At 48.3% G+C, this 20,907-nt stretch overlaps 3 protein-coding genes and 1 long non-coding RNA gene across 5 annotated transcripts in view; 3 read left to right on the top strand and 1 right to left on the bottom strand.

Annotated features, from left to right (window-relative positions):
- Positions 1-11,045, top strand: part of LOC134945034 (uncharacterized) — a 76,169-nt gene extending 65,124 nt beyond the window's left edge. The window contains exons 2-3 of the long non-coding RNA XR_010182031.1: positions 10,191-10,369; positions 10,534-11,045. This is a non-coding gene — a long non-coding RNA (uncharacterized LOC134945034). The remainder of the gene's footprint in view (positions 1-10,190; positions 10,370-10,533) is intronic.
- Positions 1-20,907, bottom strand: part of EAF2 (ELL associated factor 2) — a 76,415-nt gene that overhangs the window by 11,458 nt on the left and 44,050 nt on the right. Inside the window, exons 3-4 of one of the 2 annotated variants that reach the window (XM_063934044.1) lie at positions 20,493-20,629; positions 20,044-20,204 (exon numbers count right to left, since the gene is read on the bottom strand). In XM_063934044.1, the coding sequence (XP_063790114.1) occupies positions 20,044-20,204; positions 20,493-20,629 (298 nt within the window). The remainder of the gene's footprint in view (positions 1-20,043; positions 20,205-20,492; positions 20,630-20,907) is intronic. The other variant, XM_063934045.1, reaches the window with a different exon arrangement.
- Positions 11,708-12,789, top strand: LOC134945032 (putative uncharacterized protein DDB_G0294196). The gene is made up of 2 exons (XM_063934046.1): positions 11,708-11,824; positions 11,900-12,789. The coding sequence occupies exon 2, from the start codon at positions 11,908-11,910 to the stop codon at positions 12,589-12,591; it is 684 nt and encodes a 227-aa protein (XP_063790116.1). The 5' UTR covers positions 11,708-11,824; positions 11,900-11,907; the 3' UTR covers positions 12,592-12,789.
- Positions 12,904-20,907, top strand: part of IQCB1 (IQ motif containing B1) — a 352,259-nt gene continuing 344,255 nt past the window's right edge. The window contains exon 1 of the mRNA XM_063934042.1: positions 12,904-12,999. The gene's annotated coding sequence lies outside the window, so the exon portion shown is untranslated. The remainder of the gene's footprint in view (positions 13,000-20,907) is intronic.

Genomic DNA, 20,907 nt, shown 5'->3' with positions numbered 1-20,907 from the left:
CGTGTGAGCGCCTTATCCACCCTAGGGGATATCTCCCAGCGTAACTTATCCTCCTGGCGGGAAAGGGTACGCCATCAGTAACTTTTTAGAAATTACCAGTTTCTAAACGGGGGAACACACGCTTTTCACACACTTCATTTATTCATCTGATGGGGGAACAAAACACTGCCTGTTTTTTCTCCCCAAACCTAAAAACCCATTTTTAGAGGTGCTTGGGTTAATGTCAGAAATGTGTAACACATTTTTTATTGCCGGGATCAAGTCACGGATGTTCCTAGTGGATTGTGTATATGTCTCAACCTTGTCGACACTGGAGTCAGACTCCGTGTCGACATCTGTGTCTGCCATCTGAGAGAGCGGGCGTTTTTGAGCCCCTGATGGCCTTTGAGACGCCTGGGCAGGCGCAGGCTGAGAAGCCGGCTGTCCCACAGCTGTTACGTCATCCACCCTTTTATGTAAGGAGTTGACACTGTCGGTTAATACCTTTCACCTATCCATCCACTCTGGTGTCGGCCCCACAGGGGGCTACATCACATATATCGGCCTCTGCTCCGTCACCATATAAGCCTCCTCATTCAACATGTCGACACAGCCGTACCGACACACCGCAGACACACAGGGAATGCTCTAAACGAGGACAGGACCCACAAAAGCCCTTTGGGGGGACAGAGTGAGAGTATGCCAGCACACACCAGAGCGCTATATAATGCAGGGACTAACTGAGTTATGTCCCTAATAGCTGCTTTTCATATAATATATGTATATATACTGCCAAATGTAATGCCCCCCCTCTCTTTTCCCTCTTACTGGTACTGTAGATTGCAGGGAAGAGCCAGGGAGCTTCCCTCCAGCCGAGCTGTGAGGGAAAAATGGCGCCAGTGTGCTGAGGAGATAGGCTCCGCCCCTTTTTCGCGGCCTATTCTCCCGCTTTTTATGGAATTCTGGCAGGGGTATTTTCCTCATATATAGCCCCTGGGGCTATATATTGAGGTATTTTAGCCAGCCAAGGTGTTTTTATTGCTGCCTCAGGGCGCCCCCCCCCCAGCGCCCTGCACCCTCAGTGACCGGAGTGTGAAGTGTGTGAGAGGAGCAATGGCGCACAGCTGCAGTGCTGTGCGCTACCTTGGTGAAGACAGAGTCTTCATGCCGCCGATTTTCCGGACCATCTTCTTGCTTCTGGCTCTGTAAGGGGGACGGCGGCACGGTTCCGGGACCGAACACCAAGGACTGGGCCTGCGGTCGATCCCTCTGGAGCTAATGGTGTCCAGTAGCCTAAGAAGCCCAATCCGGCTGCAAGCAGGCGAGTTCGCTTCTTCTCCCCTTAGTCCCTCGCTGCAGTGAGCCTGTTGCCAGCAGGTCTCACTGAAAATAAAAAACCTAAGTCTATTCTTTCTAAGAGCTCAGGAGAGCCCCTAGTGTGCATCCAACCTCGGCCGGGCACGAAATCTAACTGAGGCTTGGAGGAGGGTCATAGTGGGAGGAGCCAGTGCACACCAGGTAGTCTAAGATCTTTCTAGAGTGCCCAGCCTCCTTCGGAGCCCGCTATTCCCCATGGTCCTTACGGAGTTCCCAGCATCCACTAGGACGTCAGAGAAATAAACAATTACCAATGGATCAGTATTGTAAAGAGTTTACAGTTAGCAGACAACTTTCAAAGGCAGCACTGCTCTGACTCTTAGATTTGGAGGATCTGGTGAAGAATTAGGATTTATCAAGCCGTGACTTGTACTGTAAAAAAGGAGGAGATTTATGGTAGACTTACCATAGTTAAATCTCCTTCTGCGAGGTACACTGGATTTCACAGAGAATACATCGGTGTGTAGAGTTAGGACTTGATCCGAGGCACCAACAGGCTAAAGCTTTGACTGTTCCCAGGATGCACTGCACCGCCTCCTCTATGACCCCGCCTCCAGGCACTGGAGCTCAGTTTCGTTAACCAGTCCAATGCAGTAGCAGGTAAAAGAGACGGCAGATGTTGGTCACATAGAACCACATTCTCACGACAGGAGAAGGGACCAGCAGCTAATGAAATACAAACCCAAAAGAAGCTAAGTGCGTCAGGGTGGGCGCCCTGTGGAATCCAGTGCACCTCGCAGAAAGAGATTTAAACTATGGTAAGTCTACCATAAATCTCCTTTTCTGCAGCGGGGTACACTGGGATTCCACAGGGAATATATCTGGGATGTCCTAAAGCAGTTCCTCATGGGAGGGGATGCACAAGAACCAGTCGTCGAAAGGAAGTAGCCTGGGAGGCAGAAGTATCAAAAAGGCATAGAACCTAATGAACGTTGTTCACGGAGGACCACGTAGTCGCCTTACACAACTGTTCAGCGGACGCGCCACGGCGGGCCACCCAAGAAGGTCCAACAGACAGAGTAGAATGGGCTCTGATAGCAGCAGGAGCTGGGAGTCCAGCCTGCGCATAAGCTTGGCAATCACCATTCTAATCCATCTGGCCAAGTTTGCTTATTCGCAGGCCAGCCACGCTTGTGAAAACCAAAAAATACAAAACCAGAAGACAAACCAGAAGAGATAAAAGCCGGAACAACAATCACTTGGTTAAGATGTAAATAAGATACCAGTTTAGGCAGATTACAGGGGCGAGTTTGAAGAACTGCCCGGTCACGTGAAAAGTCAAAAAGGGTGGACGACAGGACAATGCGCCTAAGTCCGACACCCTCCTAGCAGAGGCAATAGCCTACAGAAACACGACCTTAAGCGTAAGGCATTTAAGGTCCACAGACTCAAGAGGTTCAAATGGAGACTCTTGTAGGGCATTTAAGACAACAGACAGATCCCATGGAGCCACAGGAGGGACATAGGGAAGCTGAATTTGTATAACACCCTGAGTGAAAGTATGAACATCAGAAATAGATGCAATTTTTTTTCTCTGAAACCACACCGACAAGGCAGATATATAAACCTTGAGGTAGGTCAGAAGGAGGCCTAAATCTAGGCCTTGTTGCAGAAAAGCCAAAAGCCTGGAAGTTTTGAACGAATAGGAATCATAATTCTTAGCAGCACACCATGAGAAGTAAGCGTTCCAGACCCTGTAATAAATCCGTGCAGAAGCCGGTTTGCGGGCCTTCAAAATAGTTTGAATAACTGCCTTGGAGAATTCTTTGGCCCTCAGGAGTGAAGCTTCAAGAGCCACGCTGTCAAAGCCAGTCTGGCCAGGTCGGGGTAGACACAAGGGCCCTGAACGAGGAGGTCTGGGCGTTTAGGAAGTAGAAGAGGAGGACGCTCCATCGATAGACCCTGTAGGTCTGATAACCAATGCTGTCTGGGCCACACTGGAGCGACTAGAAGTAGTATTCCACTTTCTTGCTTGAACTTCCTTCGTATCCTGGGCAGGAGTGACACTGGAGGGAACACGTATGGCAGCCGAAAGTTCCATGGAATTGCCAGTGCGTCCACGAACGCTGCTTGACGATCCCTTGTGCTTGATCCGAAAACCGGAACCTTGTGATTATGTCGAGACACCATCAGGTCTGCATCTGGTAGGCCCCATTTGTCCACTTGGAGTTGAAAGACTTCCGGGTGAAGACTCCACTCTCCGGTGTTAATGTCCTGACGACTGAGGAAATCCGCTTCCCAGTTGAGGACTCCGGGAATGAACACTGCCGATATTGCTGGCAGATGGCGTTCCGCCCAACGGAGGATTTTTGATTCTTCCAGCATTGCCATGCAGCTTCGAATTCTGCCTTCATGATTTATGTACGCCACCATGGTGGCGTTATCTGATTGTACTTGAACAGGCCTGTTCTGTACCAGAGACAAGGCCAATGTCAACACTTTGAACACTGCCCGCAATTCAAGAATTTTTATCGGTAGGACAGAGATTCCTCCCTGGTCCACCGACCCTGGAGAGAGAGTGTTGCTCCAACACCGCGCCCCAACCCCACAGACTGGCGTCCGTTGTCAGGAGGGCCCAGTTGGAGAACCAGGAGGGACGGCCCCTGCTCAACTGTTGGTCCTACAGCCACCAGCTCAGTGACAGACGAACCTCTGGAGACAAGGAGATCATTTGAGACCCGATTCGGTGGGGCAGGCCGTCCCACTTGGAAAGGCTTAACCTCTGCAGAGGGCGGGAATGAAATTGAGCGTACTCTACCATGTCGACAGCTGACACCATGAGGCCTAGTACTTGCATCGTCTAGTATATCGACACTCTTGGGCGAGAGAGGAAGTATCTGATCCTGTCCTGAAGTTTCAGGAATTTCTCTGGAGACAGAAACAATCTCTGGCTGTGTGTGTCCAGCAGTGCCCCCAAGTGCACCATGCTCCGAGCAGGGACCAGCGAGGACATTTCACAGTTGATGAGCCACCCGTGGGCTTGTAGGAATTGGACAGTCAGTTCCAGATGACTGAGGAGAACATCTTGGGAGTTCGCCAGGATCAGCAAGTCATCCAGATACGGCAGGATCCTGATTCCCCGACGGTGGAGCAGGGCCGTCATCACAGGGATTGCACAACCAAGTGTACAGCTTGCGCTTTCAATGGATCCAAAGGTATAACCATCGAGCAGAACTGGCGAGGGGGATGTCTCTTGAAAGAGATTGCGTACCCGTGAGAGACAAATTTCGCACACCCAGGCATCCGAAGTGGTCTTTAACCAGGCCTGGGCGAACTGCAGAAGTCGGACTCCCACCCTGAGGTCCCTCAGGGGGAGGCCCGCCCCGTCATGCAGCAGGCTTGTCTTGTTTGGAAGCAGGCTGACGGGCGGTCCAGCATTGTTTAGGTTTGGAGTCCAAGGTCTTTTTGGAGTCTAAGTCCACCTTCCAGTACCTCAACCACAGAATTCGGCGAGCTAGTATAAACGTAGTAGACAACTTGGCTGCCATTACACCTGCCTCAGAGGCCGCCTCCTGAATATAGTGGGAGGCTGTTGTAATGAGACAGATATTGTCTGGCAGTGTCAGAAATATCCTGAGGCTGCTCATCCTCAATTGCCTGAACACACGCTTCAATTCCTTTTGCGGCCCAGGAGGCTGCTATAGTGGGTCTATGTGCAGCACCGGTAAGAGAGTAGACTTCAGACATCCCTCCACACGCTAATCTGTCGGTTCCTACAGTGAAGTGACAGTGGTGACAGAGTAGATGACATCACAAGACGGGCGACATGACAGTCCACCGGCAGTGGAGTTTCCCACTTGCTACTCAACTCCGCAGGGATAGGATAATGAGATAGCATCTTTTTAGACAGGGAAAATTTCTTTTCTAGAGACTAGCAGGATTCTGGACGTATGTCAATTAAATGGTCAGAATGTGGTAAAACTTTAGTAACCTCCTGACGTTTGAACTTATTAGGTTTCCTAGACGCAGTAGTGGGATCGATCTCATCATCAATTTGGAGAATCAGCTTAATAGCCTCCACTAGGTCAGGAACAACCACCTAGGTTGTAGATTCCTCATCAGAAGCGACTGTTTCAGGGTCTGACAGATCAGTATATTCTCCATCCTCCTCAGAAGAATTATCCGATATATTAGTGGATTGAGAGGAAGAAATGCCCCACTTAGATGAACTCTTGACCCCAGAGGGGCGTGGGGTAGACTTGTGTAACCAAAGAATTATTTAATTGTTGTAACTGGGTGATACCAGGGCAGATTAACTACAGGGACAATATTTGGCTGCATTGGTACAGGAGGTTCCACAGGGGGCGTAAGACGTGTCACAAGCATATTCAGCATACTTGAGAATGCAGCGCAAGGTGGTTCCTGATTGGCCACAGGTGCTGCGGGCTGACTGGGAGATGTATGGCACCCAGTGCCTGAACCATCAGCTAAAACTCCCCCCCCCCAGGTAAATCCTTGGTGCCAGCATTGCATGACGCAGAAGCATCCGCAGATTTTCCGCCTTGTGTGGCAGACATAGGGGATGTGGGATCCGGTCTGAAGATCGACAGTGTCTAGGTCGACAATGTTTAGGTCAACCACTATAGGTCGACAGTCACTAGGTCGACATGGATGGAAGGTCGACAGGGTTTCTAGGTCGACAGGTCTAAAGGTCGACATGAGTTTTTCACATTTTTTGGGGGGGGGGGGGATTTTTTCATACTTAACGATCCATGTTGACTACGATTGGAACGGTAAAGTGTGCCGAGCGAAGCGAAGGCACCATGCCCGAATCGCTCGCCATGCGAGGGGACGCAGTGCACTAATTTGGGGTCCCGGTCACTTTACGAAGAAAACGACACCAAAAAAATAATAAATCCTGTCGACCTTTAGACCTGTCGACCTAGAAACCCTGTCGACCTTCCATCCATGTCGACCTAGTGACTGTCGACCTATAGTGGTCGACCTAAACATTGTCGACCTAGACACTGTCGATAAAACGAACCACACCCAGGGGATGTAGCCTTAGAGCGTAACAGTACAATATAGCCAGACAAAACACAATACCTGCAAATAACCCCCTGATTTATGCAACAGTAAATACAGGACACAAACAGAGAATTAAAGCGTATGAGGTGACTGAAATTTATATATATATTATATATATATTTATTATATACATACCCTGACACGCACCTATCCCCCCAGGGTACATAATATAGTGATAGCAATAGGTGTGATACACGAGAATGAGATCCACACAGCAGCTACAGGCACACTCAGTCACAGGTACAATGCAGAAGTTATTACAGATAAACAATAAAACTGCACTGGACAAGTAAAACTACATATATATGTATACATCGATATAACAATGCATAGTAGATACTGGATGTATATCACAGAATACCTGCACTAAATATTCAGGTACAAGTACACTTGTTCTTAACTAACGCCATCTAAAATGACATGTAGAATACTTAAGTACCTGTAAAATCACAGCGCTGATGAGGCAGGCGGATTTACAGAGGAGACAATGCCCTGCAGTCCCGGAGACCAGCCGTAGCTACTTGTAAAGATGGTGCCAAAATCTCTTCAGGGAGTGTGAAATGTAGCTCCAGGGCGGGAACACCAGCAGTAGATGGCGCCTGGAGCTGGGGGAGGGGATACAGGCCAGCACCTTATCCCCTATGATGGTCCTCACCACCGGGTACTGTGGAGCCTCTATGTAAAACAGATTGTGTAAAATCCGACCTGTGCTCCCTGCCCTGGTGAATATAGTGGGGTCCCTGTGCAGTACAGTGTCCACGCCAGCGGCGCGGTCCGTCTCCTGGTACAGCGATTTACTGGTGGGTCCCACATGGGCGACCCGCTTACCTTCTTCCTGATGTGCAGCCACACGATCCTGGAGAGCGTCAGCGGTGGTGTGCCTGATGACCGGTGCGCCTCCACTGCAAGTACCTGGGAACCGGCCGCGGGAGTATGCAGCACTGCTGGAGAGGTGATGGAGCTGCAGCACAGCATGTCATAATGACATAACCAGTGCTGCAGCCCTTGAAGTCTTCTTAAAAAGCTATTTTCAGGGCAGCCTAGTGCAGCCCCACCTGTTAAGTGACCTGCACTGCAGGCGCCAACTTACAATCTGAGCTCCAGTGCCCAGAGGCGGGGACATAGAGGAGGCGATGCAGTGTATCCTGGGAACAGTCAAAGCTTTAGCCTGTTGGTGCCTCGGATCAAGATCCAACTCTACACCCCGATGTATTACCTGTGGAATCCCAGTGTACCCCGCTGAAGAAAGGATAGTATCGTATATAAACACGTACAATGTCGTCTAAAGCACATAAAAGAAACTGTATTCTGCGATGTAAAAAGCGGTAACATTCTGAACACTAATTTCACAAAGGAATCCATTCCAAGAGACTGGGAAGCTGCTGGTGCTACTGAATACTATCTGTAAGGGAGATATATTAAAGAATATAATATATATATTACACACACATACACAGGTGTGTCCTAATACATATAGCCACTCAATATGCCATGCAGCGTGAGATGCCAGTCACAAGTGAGCCGCCAGGTGCTGTGCAACTCTGCTTGTGTTGGGCATCTTTTTTCTCCCCTGAAAAGGTATCTCAATCGCAACTCGATGCGACTAGGAATGTGCCAATTAAATTGGCATTTCAGAGTCTATGGCCCTCATTCCGAGTTGATGGCACAAAGCTACTTTTTGCAGCCCGTGCGATCAACTGTACGCCGCCTATGGGGAGGGATTTTTTTGCATAGCAAGGCTGCGAACGCTTGTGCAGCCCTGCTATGCAAAAAAAGTTTTGAGCAAAAGACGACAACCAGGGTCAGACTTACTTACCCTGTGCGACGGATCCAGCGACGAAGGTCCCGGAATTGCAGTCAGACATCCGCCCTCCAAACACCTGGACACACCTGCGTTCGCCTCACCACGCCTTGAAAACGGTCAGTTGACGCCCCAGAACGCATCCCGCCTGTCAGTCTTCTTGCAATCGCCGCTGCGATCACTCTTTCCGTTGGCTGCGGTGCTGCCCGGCGAGACTGTCGCCGGGCAGCGACGCATATGCGCAGTTCCAACCCGTTCGCACCGCTGTGACAAACTGCAGCGTGCGAACGGGTCGGAATGAACCCCTATATAACAGAGCACAACGGAACTTGTATTGTAAAAAAGCTGCAGCTGCTTCATTGTAGCACTTCATATACACATTCAGAGAATCAGTCGCCCCCAGTACACAAACGTTAAAAAAAAAAAAAATTCCATGCATACACAAACGCACGTTTAAGTTTAAAACGTACAGCCTATCTGAACATTGGGAATCACAGCATATTATCTGGAACAATCCAACCAGGAGGAATCCCTCAACGTGTTTCGTCCAATTACTTTTGAAGTACAAATGTAAATTGACCCACCGAAACACACACACAAACACACACACGGAATTATAATGAATCCCATTATGCACAATGTGCCACCGGACATGACAGCAAAGTCCAGCCGTGCACATTCCTGTATTAGACAAGCTTTGCCAATAATCCAGCTCAGATTAATGAAGATACTGGCTGCGGAGTGGCTTTGTCTAACTGTTCCGGAGGTAGTGAAGTTAAAAATTGTAAGATTTATTAGTTCTCTTCTTGACATTAGAAAGGTCAACAAGCAGAAGGGGTATAGTGGTACCTGAATCGGACATGCTAGGACAGTAATGTAAAGACAAGATGATGAAACACCATTGTGGTATAAAGCCTCGTATCAGAAACAAAATGGTCTTATCAGAAATGGATGATGTCCTTTCACAATGAATACGCCTTCTGCTTGTCGACATTCTGAATACTGAGAACTTAACGCAAGAATACCCTCCTTGATGTCCCAGCAGGCAAAGGGGTATATGCAATTCCGGACGAATTGCGCCTTTTTTTCGACCGTTTTAGGATTCGACTGTACTCGACAGCCAAAACCCTCCACCCGGGACCATGAATTCGACATATTCAATACAAAACGCATTCGACACTCCCCTTGTCGAATAACGGACCAATCATCGAGTAGTGGGCATCCTGGATTCGACTTCCCGCCGTTTTGAGCCCTTTATAGGGCTTGTTTGCTGCGTGCTCAGCAGCCATTTTGTGAACCTGCAGAGAGGTGTGTGGAGGTGCAGAGCTAGCAAATTGGTTGCTGTTTGCTGTGGTATCGTTTGGACACCCAGCAGGCTTTAATCCAGGACGGACAGGAGGATACCTGTTACCCCGGAGGAGAATCGTTTTTGGAGCGATTTCTACATTTGTAGGTAAGTACCACATGTGGTCTGGCGTTGCATGTATGTGTTTGTGTAGTGGGGGGGTGCCATGAGGTGTACATGTGGCGTTGCTTTGGGGTATGTATAGGTGTGCAGGTATGTGTATATAGCTCCTGCTTGTATTGCTGCATGTTTTTTTTGGAGTTGTGTGTTTGGGTTAGTTTTTCACGTTTTTTTTTGTTTTCATAAAATGTTTTTTGGGTCATGCTTTTGCATTGGTGTACCTCCAGCATGTGCAGGAATGCTTTTTGGCTTGTTTGGGGTGATTTTAGAGCGTGTCGGTATCCGCCATGTCGCCGACATGTGTTTGTTTCCAAAACATGTTTTTTGGCTCCTACTTTAGCACTGGTTGACCTCCAGCATGTGCAGGGATGCTTGTATGGGGGTTTTGGCTTGTTTGGCTGAGGTTTTTCAATTTTTTTGTTGTTGTTGTAGTGTTTGGTCCTGCTTGAGCACTGGGGTCCCAACAGCATGACGTGTGGTTGCATGTAATTATGTAATGTGTGTTTAAATTTGTAAAAATAATTTTTCTTTTTACAACAGAGATGTCCAGGGACAAGCGGCCCGATCCCCCCCTTCCCTCAGAAGAATTTTCCCTGCACAGCAATGAGGAGTGGGAGCCGACCCAGGAGGAGGATACGACCGACCAGGCATGCAGTGACCAGCCGCGGTCGTCAAGGGACCAAAGGGAGAAGCAAAAGAAAAAGAAAAGGCCTAGACAGGTAAATACTGTCAACACCTTCAGACACAATAGCATCCAACTTGACACACCCTAGTTTGCGCACTGCCATGCACACCTACAGGTATCTTTGCGCACTGCCAGGGATACTGATACTCACAGGTACATACCGATCTTATTAAATGCATGTTTTTTTTGTCCCTAAAGGAAAGAAGCCAGCCAGAGGATCAGTCGGAGGAGAAAGCCTCTGGTGAAGACGCAGGACAGAAGAAGCCGCGTGGACCCAGATACACTGAGGCGGAAAACTGTGCCCTAGTGAATGGCGTCGACAGGTCCTACGACGTTCTGTATGGACCAAGGGCACAGAGCACAGCAGCTAAGACCAAGCGAAACATCTGGGATGCCATCGCGAGACAAGTCACTGCAGTATCTGGAAACCGCCGGAGCACCAGAAACTGCATGAAGCGGTACAGTGATTGCCGCAGACAGACCAAGAAGATGGGGATTCAGTGCCGACATGAGACAGCTACGGGAGGTGGTCCGGCTCTCAATCTGAAGTGGCTACCCTGGGAGAACGTTATTTAGAAGGCGCATGAACCCTGTTATAGTCCAAGGAGTTCGCGGAGGTGTGGACTCCAGCCGTCCTGCTGGCTTTCCCGAGGAGGAAGAACCGCCCAGAAGACGGAAGACGGCGGGAGACAAGCAGTCCAAAAGGAGGCCTGATGGTAAGAATACATTCAGATGAGCTGTACTAAAAATTTTTTTTTTTATTTGCTAATGTGTTTGTTCTTTTTCCCCAGACACGCCTGCCCAGAGGACATCACCTGCGCGCAGGACATCGCCAGCGCAGCAGGCATCGGCAGCAGCGCGCGGACCATCACCTGCGCAGCAAGCATCAGCAGCGCGCAGATCATCACCTGCGCGCCAGACATCGTCAGCGCGCAGACCATCACCTGCGCACCAGACACCGTCGGCGACCACACCACCAGCTGGGCGCCAAACTACATCTCCTGCGTGCAGGCCATCATAAGCTCGTCATCTCTCCAGGAGCTCTGGGACTGTGACCGAAGAGCCTCAACAAGACACTACCCTTGTGGACCCATCACCCGAACTGTTTGAGTCAACAGGGTTAACGGACGAGACTTTTCTTGGGTTTGAAGACAGCCATGCAGACGTATCCAGCCATACCCTTGGAAAGTCTCCAGAATTGAGGACAAGTGAAGCTCCAGGATCAGCGGCACCACAGGATGGAGTAGGTTTTTATTTATTTTTATTTTTTTTTGGGGGGGGGGGGGGGGAGGGGGGGTTTGGGGGGTGTCGCCATTTTTGTATAGTTTATTAACTTTATTTTATTTTTTTCTTCTTTTGCAAGCAGAGGTGACACGGACCAGCAGCGGACTTGCGTCGGGGATTGGTCCCTTCTTCAGGCCGGATCTCCAACAGGATTCGTCGGACGACGAGGTGGAAGTGCAGCAGCCCGCTGTTTCTACATCCCTGTGTGAGTAATTATCAAATTGTGAGCCTTCAAAACAAATGTATGAATGTGTATACTAATTTCTAATTTTCTTTTCAGCTTCACAAATGCAATTGGTGGCAGACGTACAGCAAGGGCAGGATCCCTCAAATTTTCAGAGGGTAAACACCCTGGCAGCAGAGATGAAGGTCAGCCAGGATAGTTTTTGGGTTGTCGTTGGAACCAGACTGGACGCCATTGAGAAGACAATGGATAAGATGGCAAACGGTTTGGTTGACATGCAAAAGGCTCTTGACGACAACATGGCAGAAACGCAAAAGACCAGACGAGAAGATCACAGGGAGACTATAGACATCCTTCACGTTCTGGCCACATCCATCAACCGGCTGGTGGATAACACATCATGCCTGGCACACAGCGTTGACAACATGTCGGAGAGCCAACGACATTCCGCATCCAGCCACCAGATCATCGCAACAACGCTACAGATGATCTATGATAAGCTTCCAGAGCCAGCTCAACAACACGCTGGTGAACAACCACATCCGCCACCACAAGCCACACTGACGCCTCCTGCCCTTGCTCCACCACGATCCTGGTATGGGCGGTCACAGCTGTACCAAGGATATACAGGGATGTACCCCACCTACCAGATGCCTCCACCACCAACACCGGCCGCATCATCTACACCAGCACGGCCACGGAGGCCAAGTCAACACACTACACAGCCGCCCAGGGCATCGACGCCCCATCAGGAGGAAGAGGAGGATCCGGACGGACAACCACCATAATCCCGGTCGTATTGTTTTATTATTTACTCTTATGTTTTTCATGGTTCCCTTTCTCCCCCTCCCATTAGGTTTTTTTTTTTCTTAATATGGTTTTATATTTGTGTTGGGCTCCCCCACCCCCGAACGGATACTACCAAGGAGCTTTTATGTCTAGGCATACATGCGCGGGCATGTATGCGGGCGAGTGTGGTAACTGATGAAAGCTCCTTATGGTTACATGTATGATGGGCCAAAGCTATTCTGATACCACTTTTTATTTTTTTTAAAACAAACTCCTTTTTGTATTGGTGTAAAATAGGCTTTCACTGTTGTGTGAATTTACTCTTCACTAGTGTTTATTTTTGGCTTCTTCATAGGATTGGGTGGAAAATTGAAGTGGACGGCGTAGTTCGTGTTGTGCGTACCAAGGTGAGTAAAGCCATGTTTCAATGTATATATTCAAGAAACTTTGGACCGCCTGACCTTGGGGAACAACACAGTCCAGCAATGGGTCATGCTGGACTGTTTTGACCAATACATCTCACCTGAAAGTGACTCTAACATGGCGGTGGTTCAGGTCCACATCACAAGTAGGACGTCCATGGTAGAGTGGGGTAAACTGGTCCAATACTGGAGTGGCTTTGCAGAAGTGTATCCTGGGTAAAACTGTTGAATCATGGGTACATTCCCCTCAGCAGAGTGAAGAAAAAAATATTCTTTTTAAAAATCTATTAAAAAATACTTGTGGGTCAAAAATTGACAAACCAAGTAGATAATCCCTTCTAATATAAAAAGATATGCTATTCGCAACAAAAAAGAAAAAATAAGAATTTACTTACCGATAATTCTATTTCTCATAGTCCGTAGTGGATGCTGGGGACTCCGTCAGGACCATGGGGAATAGCGGGCTCCGCAGGAGACAGGGCACATCTAAAAAAGCTTTTAGGTCACATGGTGCGTACTGGCTCCTCCCCCTATGACCCTCCTCCAAGCCTCAGTTAGGTACTGTGCCCGGACGAGCGTACACAATAAGGAAGGATCTTGAATCCCGGGTAAGACTCATACCAGCCACACTAATCACACCGTACAACTGGTGATCTGAACCCAGTTAACAGTATGATAACAAAACGAAGTAGCCTCTGAAAAGATGGCTCACAACAACAGTAATAACCCGATTTTGTAACAATAACTATGTACAAGCATTGCAGACAATCCGCACTTGGGATGGGCGCCCAGCATCCACTACGGACTATGAGAAATAGAATTATCGGTAAGTAAATTCTTATTTTCTCTAACGTCCTAGTGGATGCTGGGGACTCCGTCAGGACCATGGGGATTATACCAAAGCTCCCAAACGGGCGGGAGAGTGCGGAAGACTCTGCAGCACCGAATGAGAGAACTCCAGGTCCTCTTTAGCCAGAGTATCAAATTTGTAAAATTTTACAAACGTGTTCTCCCCTGACCACGTAGCTGCTCGGCAAAGTTGTAATGCCGAGACTCCTCGGGCAGCCGCCCAAGATGAGCCCACCTTCCTTGTGGAGTGGGCCTTTACAGATTTAGGTTGTGGCACGCCTGCCACAGAATGTGCAAGTTGGATTGTGCTACAGATCCAACGTGCAATCGTCTGTTTAGACGCAGGAGCACCCATCTTGTTGGGTGCATACAATGTAAACAACGAGTCAGTTTTTCTGACTCCAGCTGTCCTTGAAATATATATTTTTAATGCTCTGACAACGTCCAGTAACTTGGAGTCCTCCAAGTCGCTAGTAGCCGCAGGCACCACAATAGGCTGGTTTAAGTGAAATGCCGAAACCACCTTAGGGAGAAATTGAGGACGTGTCCTCAATTCTGCCCTGTCCGAATGGAATATCAGATATGGGCTCTTGTATGACAAAGCTGCCAACTCTGAAACTCTCCTGGCAGAAGCCAGGGCCAACAGCATGGTTACCTTCCATGTAAGGTATTTTAATTCTACCGATTTTAACGGCTCAAACCAATGAGATTTGAGAAAATTTAGAACCACGTTCAAATCCCACGGTGCCACTGGAGGCACTATTGGGGGTTGTATATGTAGTACACCTTTGACAAAAGTTTGTACTTCAGGCACTGACGCCAATTCTTTCTGGAAGAAAGTTGATAAGGCCGAAATTTGAACTTTAATAGACCCCAATTTGAGGCCCATAGACAATCCTGCTTGCAGGAAATGTAAGAATCGACCCAATTGAAATTCTTCCGTTGGAGCCTTCTTGGCCTCACACCACGCAACATATTTTCGCCAAATGCGGTGATAATGTTGTACAGTCACTTCCTTCCTAGCCTTAATCAAGGTAGGAATAACTTCCTCTGGAATGCCCTTTTCTTTTAGAATCCGGCGTTCAACCGCCATGCCGTCAAACGCAGACGCGGTAAGTCTTGGAACATACAAGGTCCCTGCTGAAGCAGATCCCTTCTTAGAGGTAGAGGCCACGGATCCTCCGTGAGCATCTCTTGAAGTTCCGGATACCAAGTTCTCCTTGGCCAGTCCGGAGCCACCAGTATCGTTCTTACTCCTCTTTTCCGTATAATTCTCAGTACCTTTGGTATGAGAGGCAGAGGAGGGAACACATACACTGATTGGTACACCCACGGTGTTACCAGAGCGTCCACAGCTATTGCCTGAGGGTCTCTTGACCTGGCGCAATACCTGTCCAATTTTTTGTTGAGGCGAGACGCCATCATGTCTACCTTTGGTTTTTCCCAACGGTTCACAATCATGTGGAAAACTTCTGGATGAAGTCCCCACTCTCCCGGGTGAAGGTCGTGTCTGCTGAGGAAATCTGCTTCCCAGTTGTCCACTCCCGGGATGAACACTGCTGACAGTGCTATGACATGATTCTCCGCCCAGCGCAGAATCCTTGCCGCTTCTGCCATTGCACTCCTGCTTCTCGTGCCGCCTTGTCGGTTCACGTGGGCGACTGCCGTGATGTTGTCGGACTGGATCAACACCGGCTGACCCTGAAGCAGCGGTTTTGCCAGACTTAGAGCATTGTAGATCGCTCTTAGCTCCAGTATATTTATGTGAAGAGACGTCTCCAGGTTTGACCACACGCCCTGGAAGTTTCTTCCCTTTGTGACTGCTCCCCAACCTCGTAGGCTGGCATCCGTAGTCACCAGGACCCAGTCCTGTATGCCGAATCTGCGGCCCACTAACAGATGGGCAGTCTGCAGCCACCACAGGAGAGACAACCTTGTTCTTGGTGACAGTGCTATCCGCTGATGCATGTGCAGATGCGATCCGGACCATTTGTCCAGCAGATCCCACTGAAATGTCCGTGCATGGAATCTGCCGCATGGAATCGCTTCGTACGAAGCCACCATCTTTCCCAGGACTCTTGTGCATTGATGTACTGACACCGTTCCTGGTTTTAGGAGGTTCCTGACAAGTTCGGATAACTCCCTTGCTTTCTCCTCCGGGAGAAACACCTTTTTCTGAACCGTGTCCAGAATCATTCCCAGGAACAGCAGACGAGTTGTCGGGGTCAATTGAGATTTTGGAAGATTCAGAATCCACCCGTGTTGCTGAAGCACTACCTGGGTTAGTGCTACACCGACTTCCAGCTGTTCTCTGGACTTTGCCCTTATCAGGAGATCGTCCAAGTAAGGGATAATTAATACGCCTTTTCTTCGTAGAAGAACCATCATTTCGGTCATTACCTTGGTAAAGACCCGAGGGGCCGTGGACAAACCAAACGGCATCGTTTGAAACTGATAATGACAGTCTTGTATCACGAACCTGAGATACCCTTGGTGTGAGGGGTAAATTGGGACATGCAGATAAGCATCCTTTATGTCCAGGGACACCATGAAGTCCCCTTCTTCCAGATTCGCTATCACTGCTCTGAGTGACTCCATCTTGAACTTGAATTTCTGTATGTACAGGTTCAAGGATTTCAGATTTAGAATAGGTCTTACCGAACCGTCCGGCTTCGGTACCACAAATAGTGTGGAATAATACCCCTTTCCCTGTTGTAGGAGGGGTACCTTGACTATCACCTGCTGAGAATACAGCTTGTGAATGGCTTCCAAAACCGACGTCCTTTCTGAGGGAGACGTTGGTAAAGCAGACTTTAGGAAACGGCGAGGGGGAAACCTTTCGAACTCCAGCATGTAACCCTGAGATATTATCTGCAGGACCCACGGGTCCACTTGTGAGTGAGCCCATTGATTGCTGAAAATCTTGAGTCGACCCCCCACCGTTCCTGGGTCCGCTTGTAAAGCCCCAGCGTCATGCTGATGGCTTTGTAGAAGCCGGGGCGGGCTTCTGTTCCTGGGCAGGGGCTGCGTGCTGCCCTTTCTTACCCTTTCCTCTGCCTCTCGGCAGATAAGACTGTCCTTTTGGTCGCTTTTTATAGGAGCGAAAGGACTGCGGCTGAAAAGACGGTGTCTTTTTCTGTTGTGAAGGGGTCTGAGGTAAAAAGGTGGATTTGCCGGCAGTTGCCGTGGTCACCAGGTCCGAAAGACCGACCCCAAACAATTCTTCTCCTTTATATGGCAATACTTCCATATGCCTCTTGGAATCCGCATCACCTGACCACTGTCGCGTCCATAAACTTCTTCTAGCAGATATGGACATCGCGTTTACTCTTGATGCTAGAGTACAAACATCCCTCTGAGCATCTCGCATATAAAGAAAAGCATCCTTTAATTGCTCTAGAGTCAATAAAATACTGTCCCTATCCAGGGTCTCAATATTTTCAGTCAGAGAATCCAACCACACTACCCCAGCACTGCACATCCAGGCTGAGGCTATTGCCGGTCGCAGTATAACACCCGTATGTGTGTATATACTCTTCAGTGTAGTTTCCAGCCTCCTATCTGCTGGATCCTTGAGGGCGGCCGTATCAGGAGACGGCAACGCCACTTGCTTTGATAAACGTGTGAGCGCCTTATCCACCTTAGGGGGTGTTTCCCAGCGCGCCCTAACCTCTGGTGGGAAAGGGTATAATGCCAACAACTTCTTTGAAATTAGCATTTTTCTATCGGGGGTAACCCACGCTTCATCACACACATCATTCAATTCCTCTGATTCTGGGAAAAATACAGGTAGTTTTTTCACCCCCCACATAATACCCCTTTTTGAGGTACCAGCAGTATCAGAGATCTGTAACGCCTCCTTCATTGCCGTGATCATATAACGTGTGGCCCTATTGGAAAATACGTTTGTTTCTTCACCGTCGACACTAGATTCATCTGTGTGTCGGTACCCGTGTCGACTGACTGAGGTAAAGGACGTTTTACAGCCCCTGACGGTGTCTGAGACGCCTGAACCGGTACTAACTGGTTTGCCGGGCGTCTTATTTCGTCAACTGACTTTTGCAGTGTGCTGACATTATCACGTAATTCCATAACTAAAGCCATCCATTCCGGTGTCGACTCCCTAGGGGGTGACATTACCATCATCGGCAATTGCTCTGCCTCCACACCAACATCGTCCTCATACATGTCGACACACACGTACCGACACACAGCAGCCACACAGGGAATGCTCTAATCGAAGACAGGACCCCTTAGCCCTTTGGGGAGACAGAGGGAGAGTTTGCCAGCACACACCAAAAGCGCTATAAATGTATAAAAACCACCCTAGAAGGTGTTGTTTACTATATATGCGCTCTTAATATATAAATATCGCCAATTTATGCCCCCCTTCTCTTTGTTACCCTGTTTCTGTAGTGCAGTGCAGGGGAGAGTCCTGGGAGCCTTCCTCACCAGCGGAGCTGAGCAGGAAAATGGCGCTGAGTGCTGAGGAGAATAAGCTCCGCCCCTTTTTCGGCGGGATTTTTCTCCCGGTTTTTAAGAAACTGGCCTGGGTCAAAATACATACATATAGCCTTAATGGGTATATGTGATGTATTTCTTTTGCCACTAAAGGTAATTATATTGCTGCCCAGGGCGCCCCCAGCAGCGCCCTGCACCCTCCGTGACTGAGTCAGTGAGCCGTGTGACAACAATGGCGCACAGCTGCAGTGCTGTGCGCTACCTTCATGAAGACTGTGGAGTCTTCTGCCGCCTGTTTTCCGGACCTCCGTTCTGCCGTCTCTTCAGCGTCTGTAAGGGGGATCGGCGGCGCGGCTCCGGGACGAACCCCAGGCTGACCTGTGTTCCGACTCCCTCTGGAGCTAAGTGTCCAGTAGCCTAAGACTCCAATCCATCCTGCACGCAGGTGAGTTGGAAATCTCTCCCCTAAGTCCCTCGATGCAGTGATCCTGTTGCCAGCAGGAATCACTGAGATTGAAACCTAAAAAAAAAAACTTTTCTAAACAGCTCTTTAAGAGAGCCACCTAGATTGCACCCTCTCGGACGGGCACAAAAACCTAACTGAGGCTTGGAGGAGGGTCATAGGGGGAGGAGCCAGTACGCACCATGTGACCTAAAAGCTTTTTTAGATGTGCCCTGTCTCCTGCGGAGCCCGCTATTCCCCATGGTCCTGACGGAGTCCCCAGCATCCACTAGGACGTTAGAGAAATACGTTTTTAAAAGTTTTTATTAGATTCCGCCAGCAAAGTGAGGCGGAATGAAATTGACGAAATTGCTGTCGAAAAGCACTGTTGTCAAATCGACATTCTTCAATTGAATATACTTTTGTCGAAAAGCCGCATTTTGACCATTGCAGACATGTTGAATTTTGAAAATGTCGATTTGCAAAAAGTCGAATCTGAAACGGCAGGTATTTTGACGAAAAGTACTGTATTGCATTGTCGAATCCAATTCGACATGTTTTTTTTGTCGAAAATGCCCCGTTTTTCAACTTACGCAGCAATTCGACCGCAATTGCATATACCCCAAAGACTACTGTACTGTAAGAGCCAACACAATAAAAAAATAAAAAAATATCTGTAGCCAAAAGAAAGTCAGTAAGAACCTATGGCCCCAATTCAGATCTGATCGCAGCAGCAAATTTGTTACCCACCAGGGGACAAGACCATGTGCACTGCAGGGGGGGCAGATATAACACATGCAGAATGGTTAATGGACAAACTATTTAGAGACTTCAATGTGAGATATGATGCATTCTTAGCCAAATTAGACTACAACTTGGTTAGAATTCTGATATTGAAACAGCTTACTAGTGATACAGAGGACTGTGGGCCTAATTCAGAGTTGATTGCAGCAGCAAATTTGTTAGCAGTTAGGCAATACCATGTGCACTGCAGATGTAACATGTGCAGAGAGAGTTAGATTTGGGTGGGGTGTGTTCAAACTGAAATCTAAATTGCAGTGATAAAATAAAGCAGCCAGTATTTACCCTGCACAGAAACAAAATTACCCAACTCTCTCTGCACGTTATATCTGCCTCCCCTGTAGTGCACATGGTTTGCTACTGCGATCATATCTTAATTAGTCCCTTAGTTATAGGAAGTGCTGATTCTCTGTCATAATAACCACGTGCACAGCTTTATCAATAAATGGTAGAGATTACAACAAATTTAAACATACCCTTCTCAATGTCATCCATAGGGGAGGTGGGCGACAGTTTTCCCAGTGGGGAGGAGTTTTTACCACTTGTTGGTGTTTTTGTTGCAACTCGCAACTGTTGTTGCTGCTGCTCAATGCGGGACTGTATCTTGCTGCTTCCTTCAGCTCTGAAATGAGGGAGACTATAAGATTTGGAATAAGATACAGTAGCAGCCAGAATTCACAGATTGAGGTGGTCACAGTGCTCTAGGATACTTTCTGCTAGGTCGTACTTGAATTCTGACAGCTGTCAGCACATTGACTCTGAATAGTTTGTATTCCCCTGCCAATAAATGGGGTGTTCACAAATACTCATAACTACCCAAAACATAGAAAACTGTTGGTGTAGAATGCTCCCTCCATTATCTTCCTGCCCACAAGAGAAACAGCAAGTCTTCTGAAACAGATTACCCAAAGGCTACTCAACATACCTGGTCTTTTTAACACTGATATTACTGCTCAGCTTCTCCAGCCGGCACTCGCCAGTGTCATGATTTACAATAAGTATACATTCCCTCAGGTAGGGTCTCTTCGACCCTTTAAATACAGTGACTGGTGTAGTGGATCCCTGCAATGAAAGAACATTTATTGGTCATTGCAATCACTACAAGTTTGTGCTAAACAGATAGCAAATGGAGTTGTATACCCTGACCTGAGAGTTGTGGCAGGAGTAGGAACAGTCTATTACACTAACTTACTCAGCTTCCGGTGTCATTTAGTGAGATATGCATGGTTATCAAGCTTTTTTTTATTGTGGAGTGTGCTACTATTACATTGTTCAGTCATGGTGAAAGGACACCATCCATTTCAGATAAGGCCATTTTATTTCTGGTAAGAGGCTTTATA

The sequence above is a fragment of the Pseudophryne corroboree genome, chromosome 7 (genome assembly GCF_028390025.1).
Source record: "Pseudophryne corroboree isolate aPseCor3 chromosome 7, aPseCor3.hap2, whole genome shotgun sequence".
Lineage (NCBI taxonomy): Eukaryota > Metazoa > Chordata > Amphibia > Anura > Myobatrachidae > Pseudophryne > Pseudophryne corroboree.
The sequence above is the reverse complement of the archived record's forward strand: the minus strand, read 5'-3'. Positions and strand labels throughout refer to the sequence as shown.

What these genes read in the sequence shown, in the direction of transcription:
- LOC134945032 (XM_063934046.1), top strand. Translation starts at nt 11,908, where the DNA reads ATGCAATTGGTGGCAGACGTACAGCAAGGGCAGGATCCCTCAAATTTT.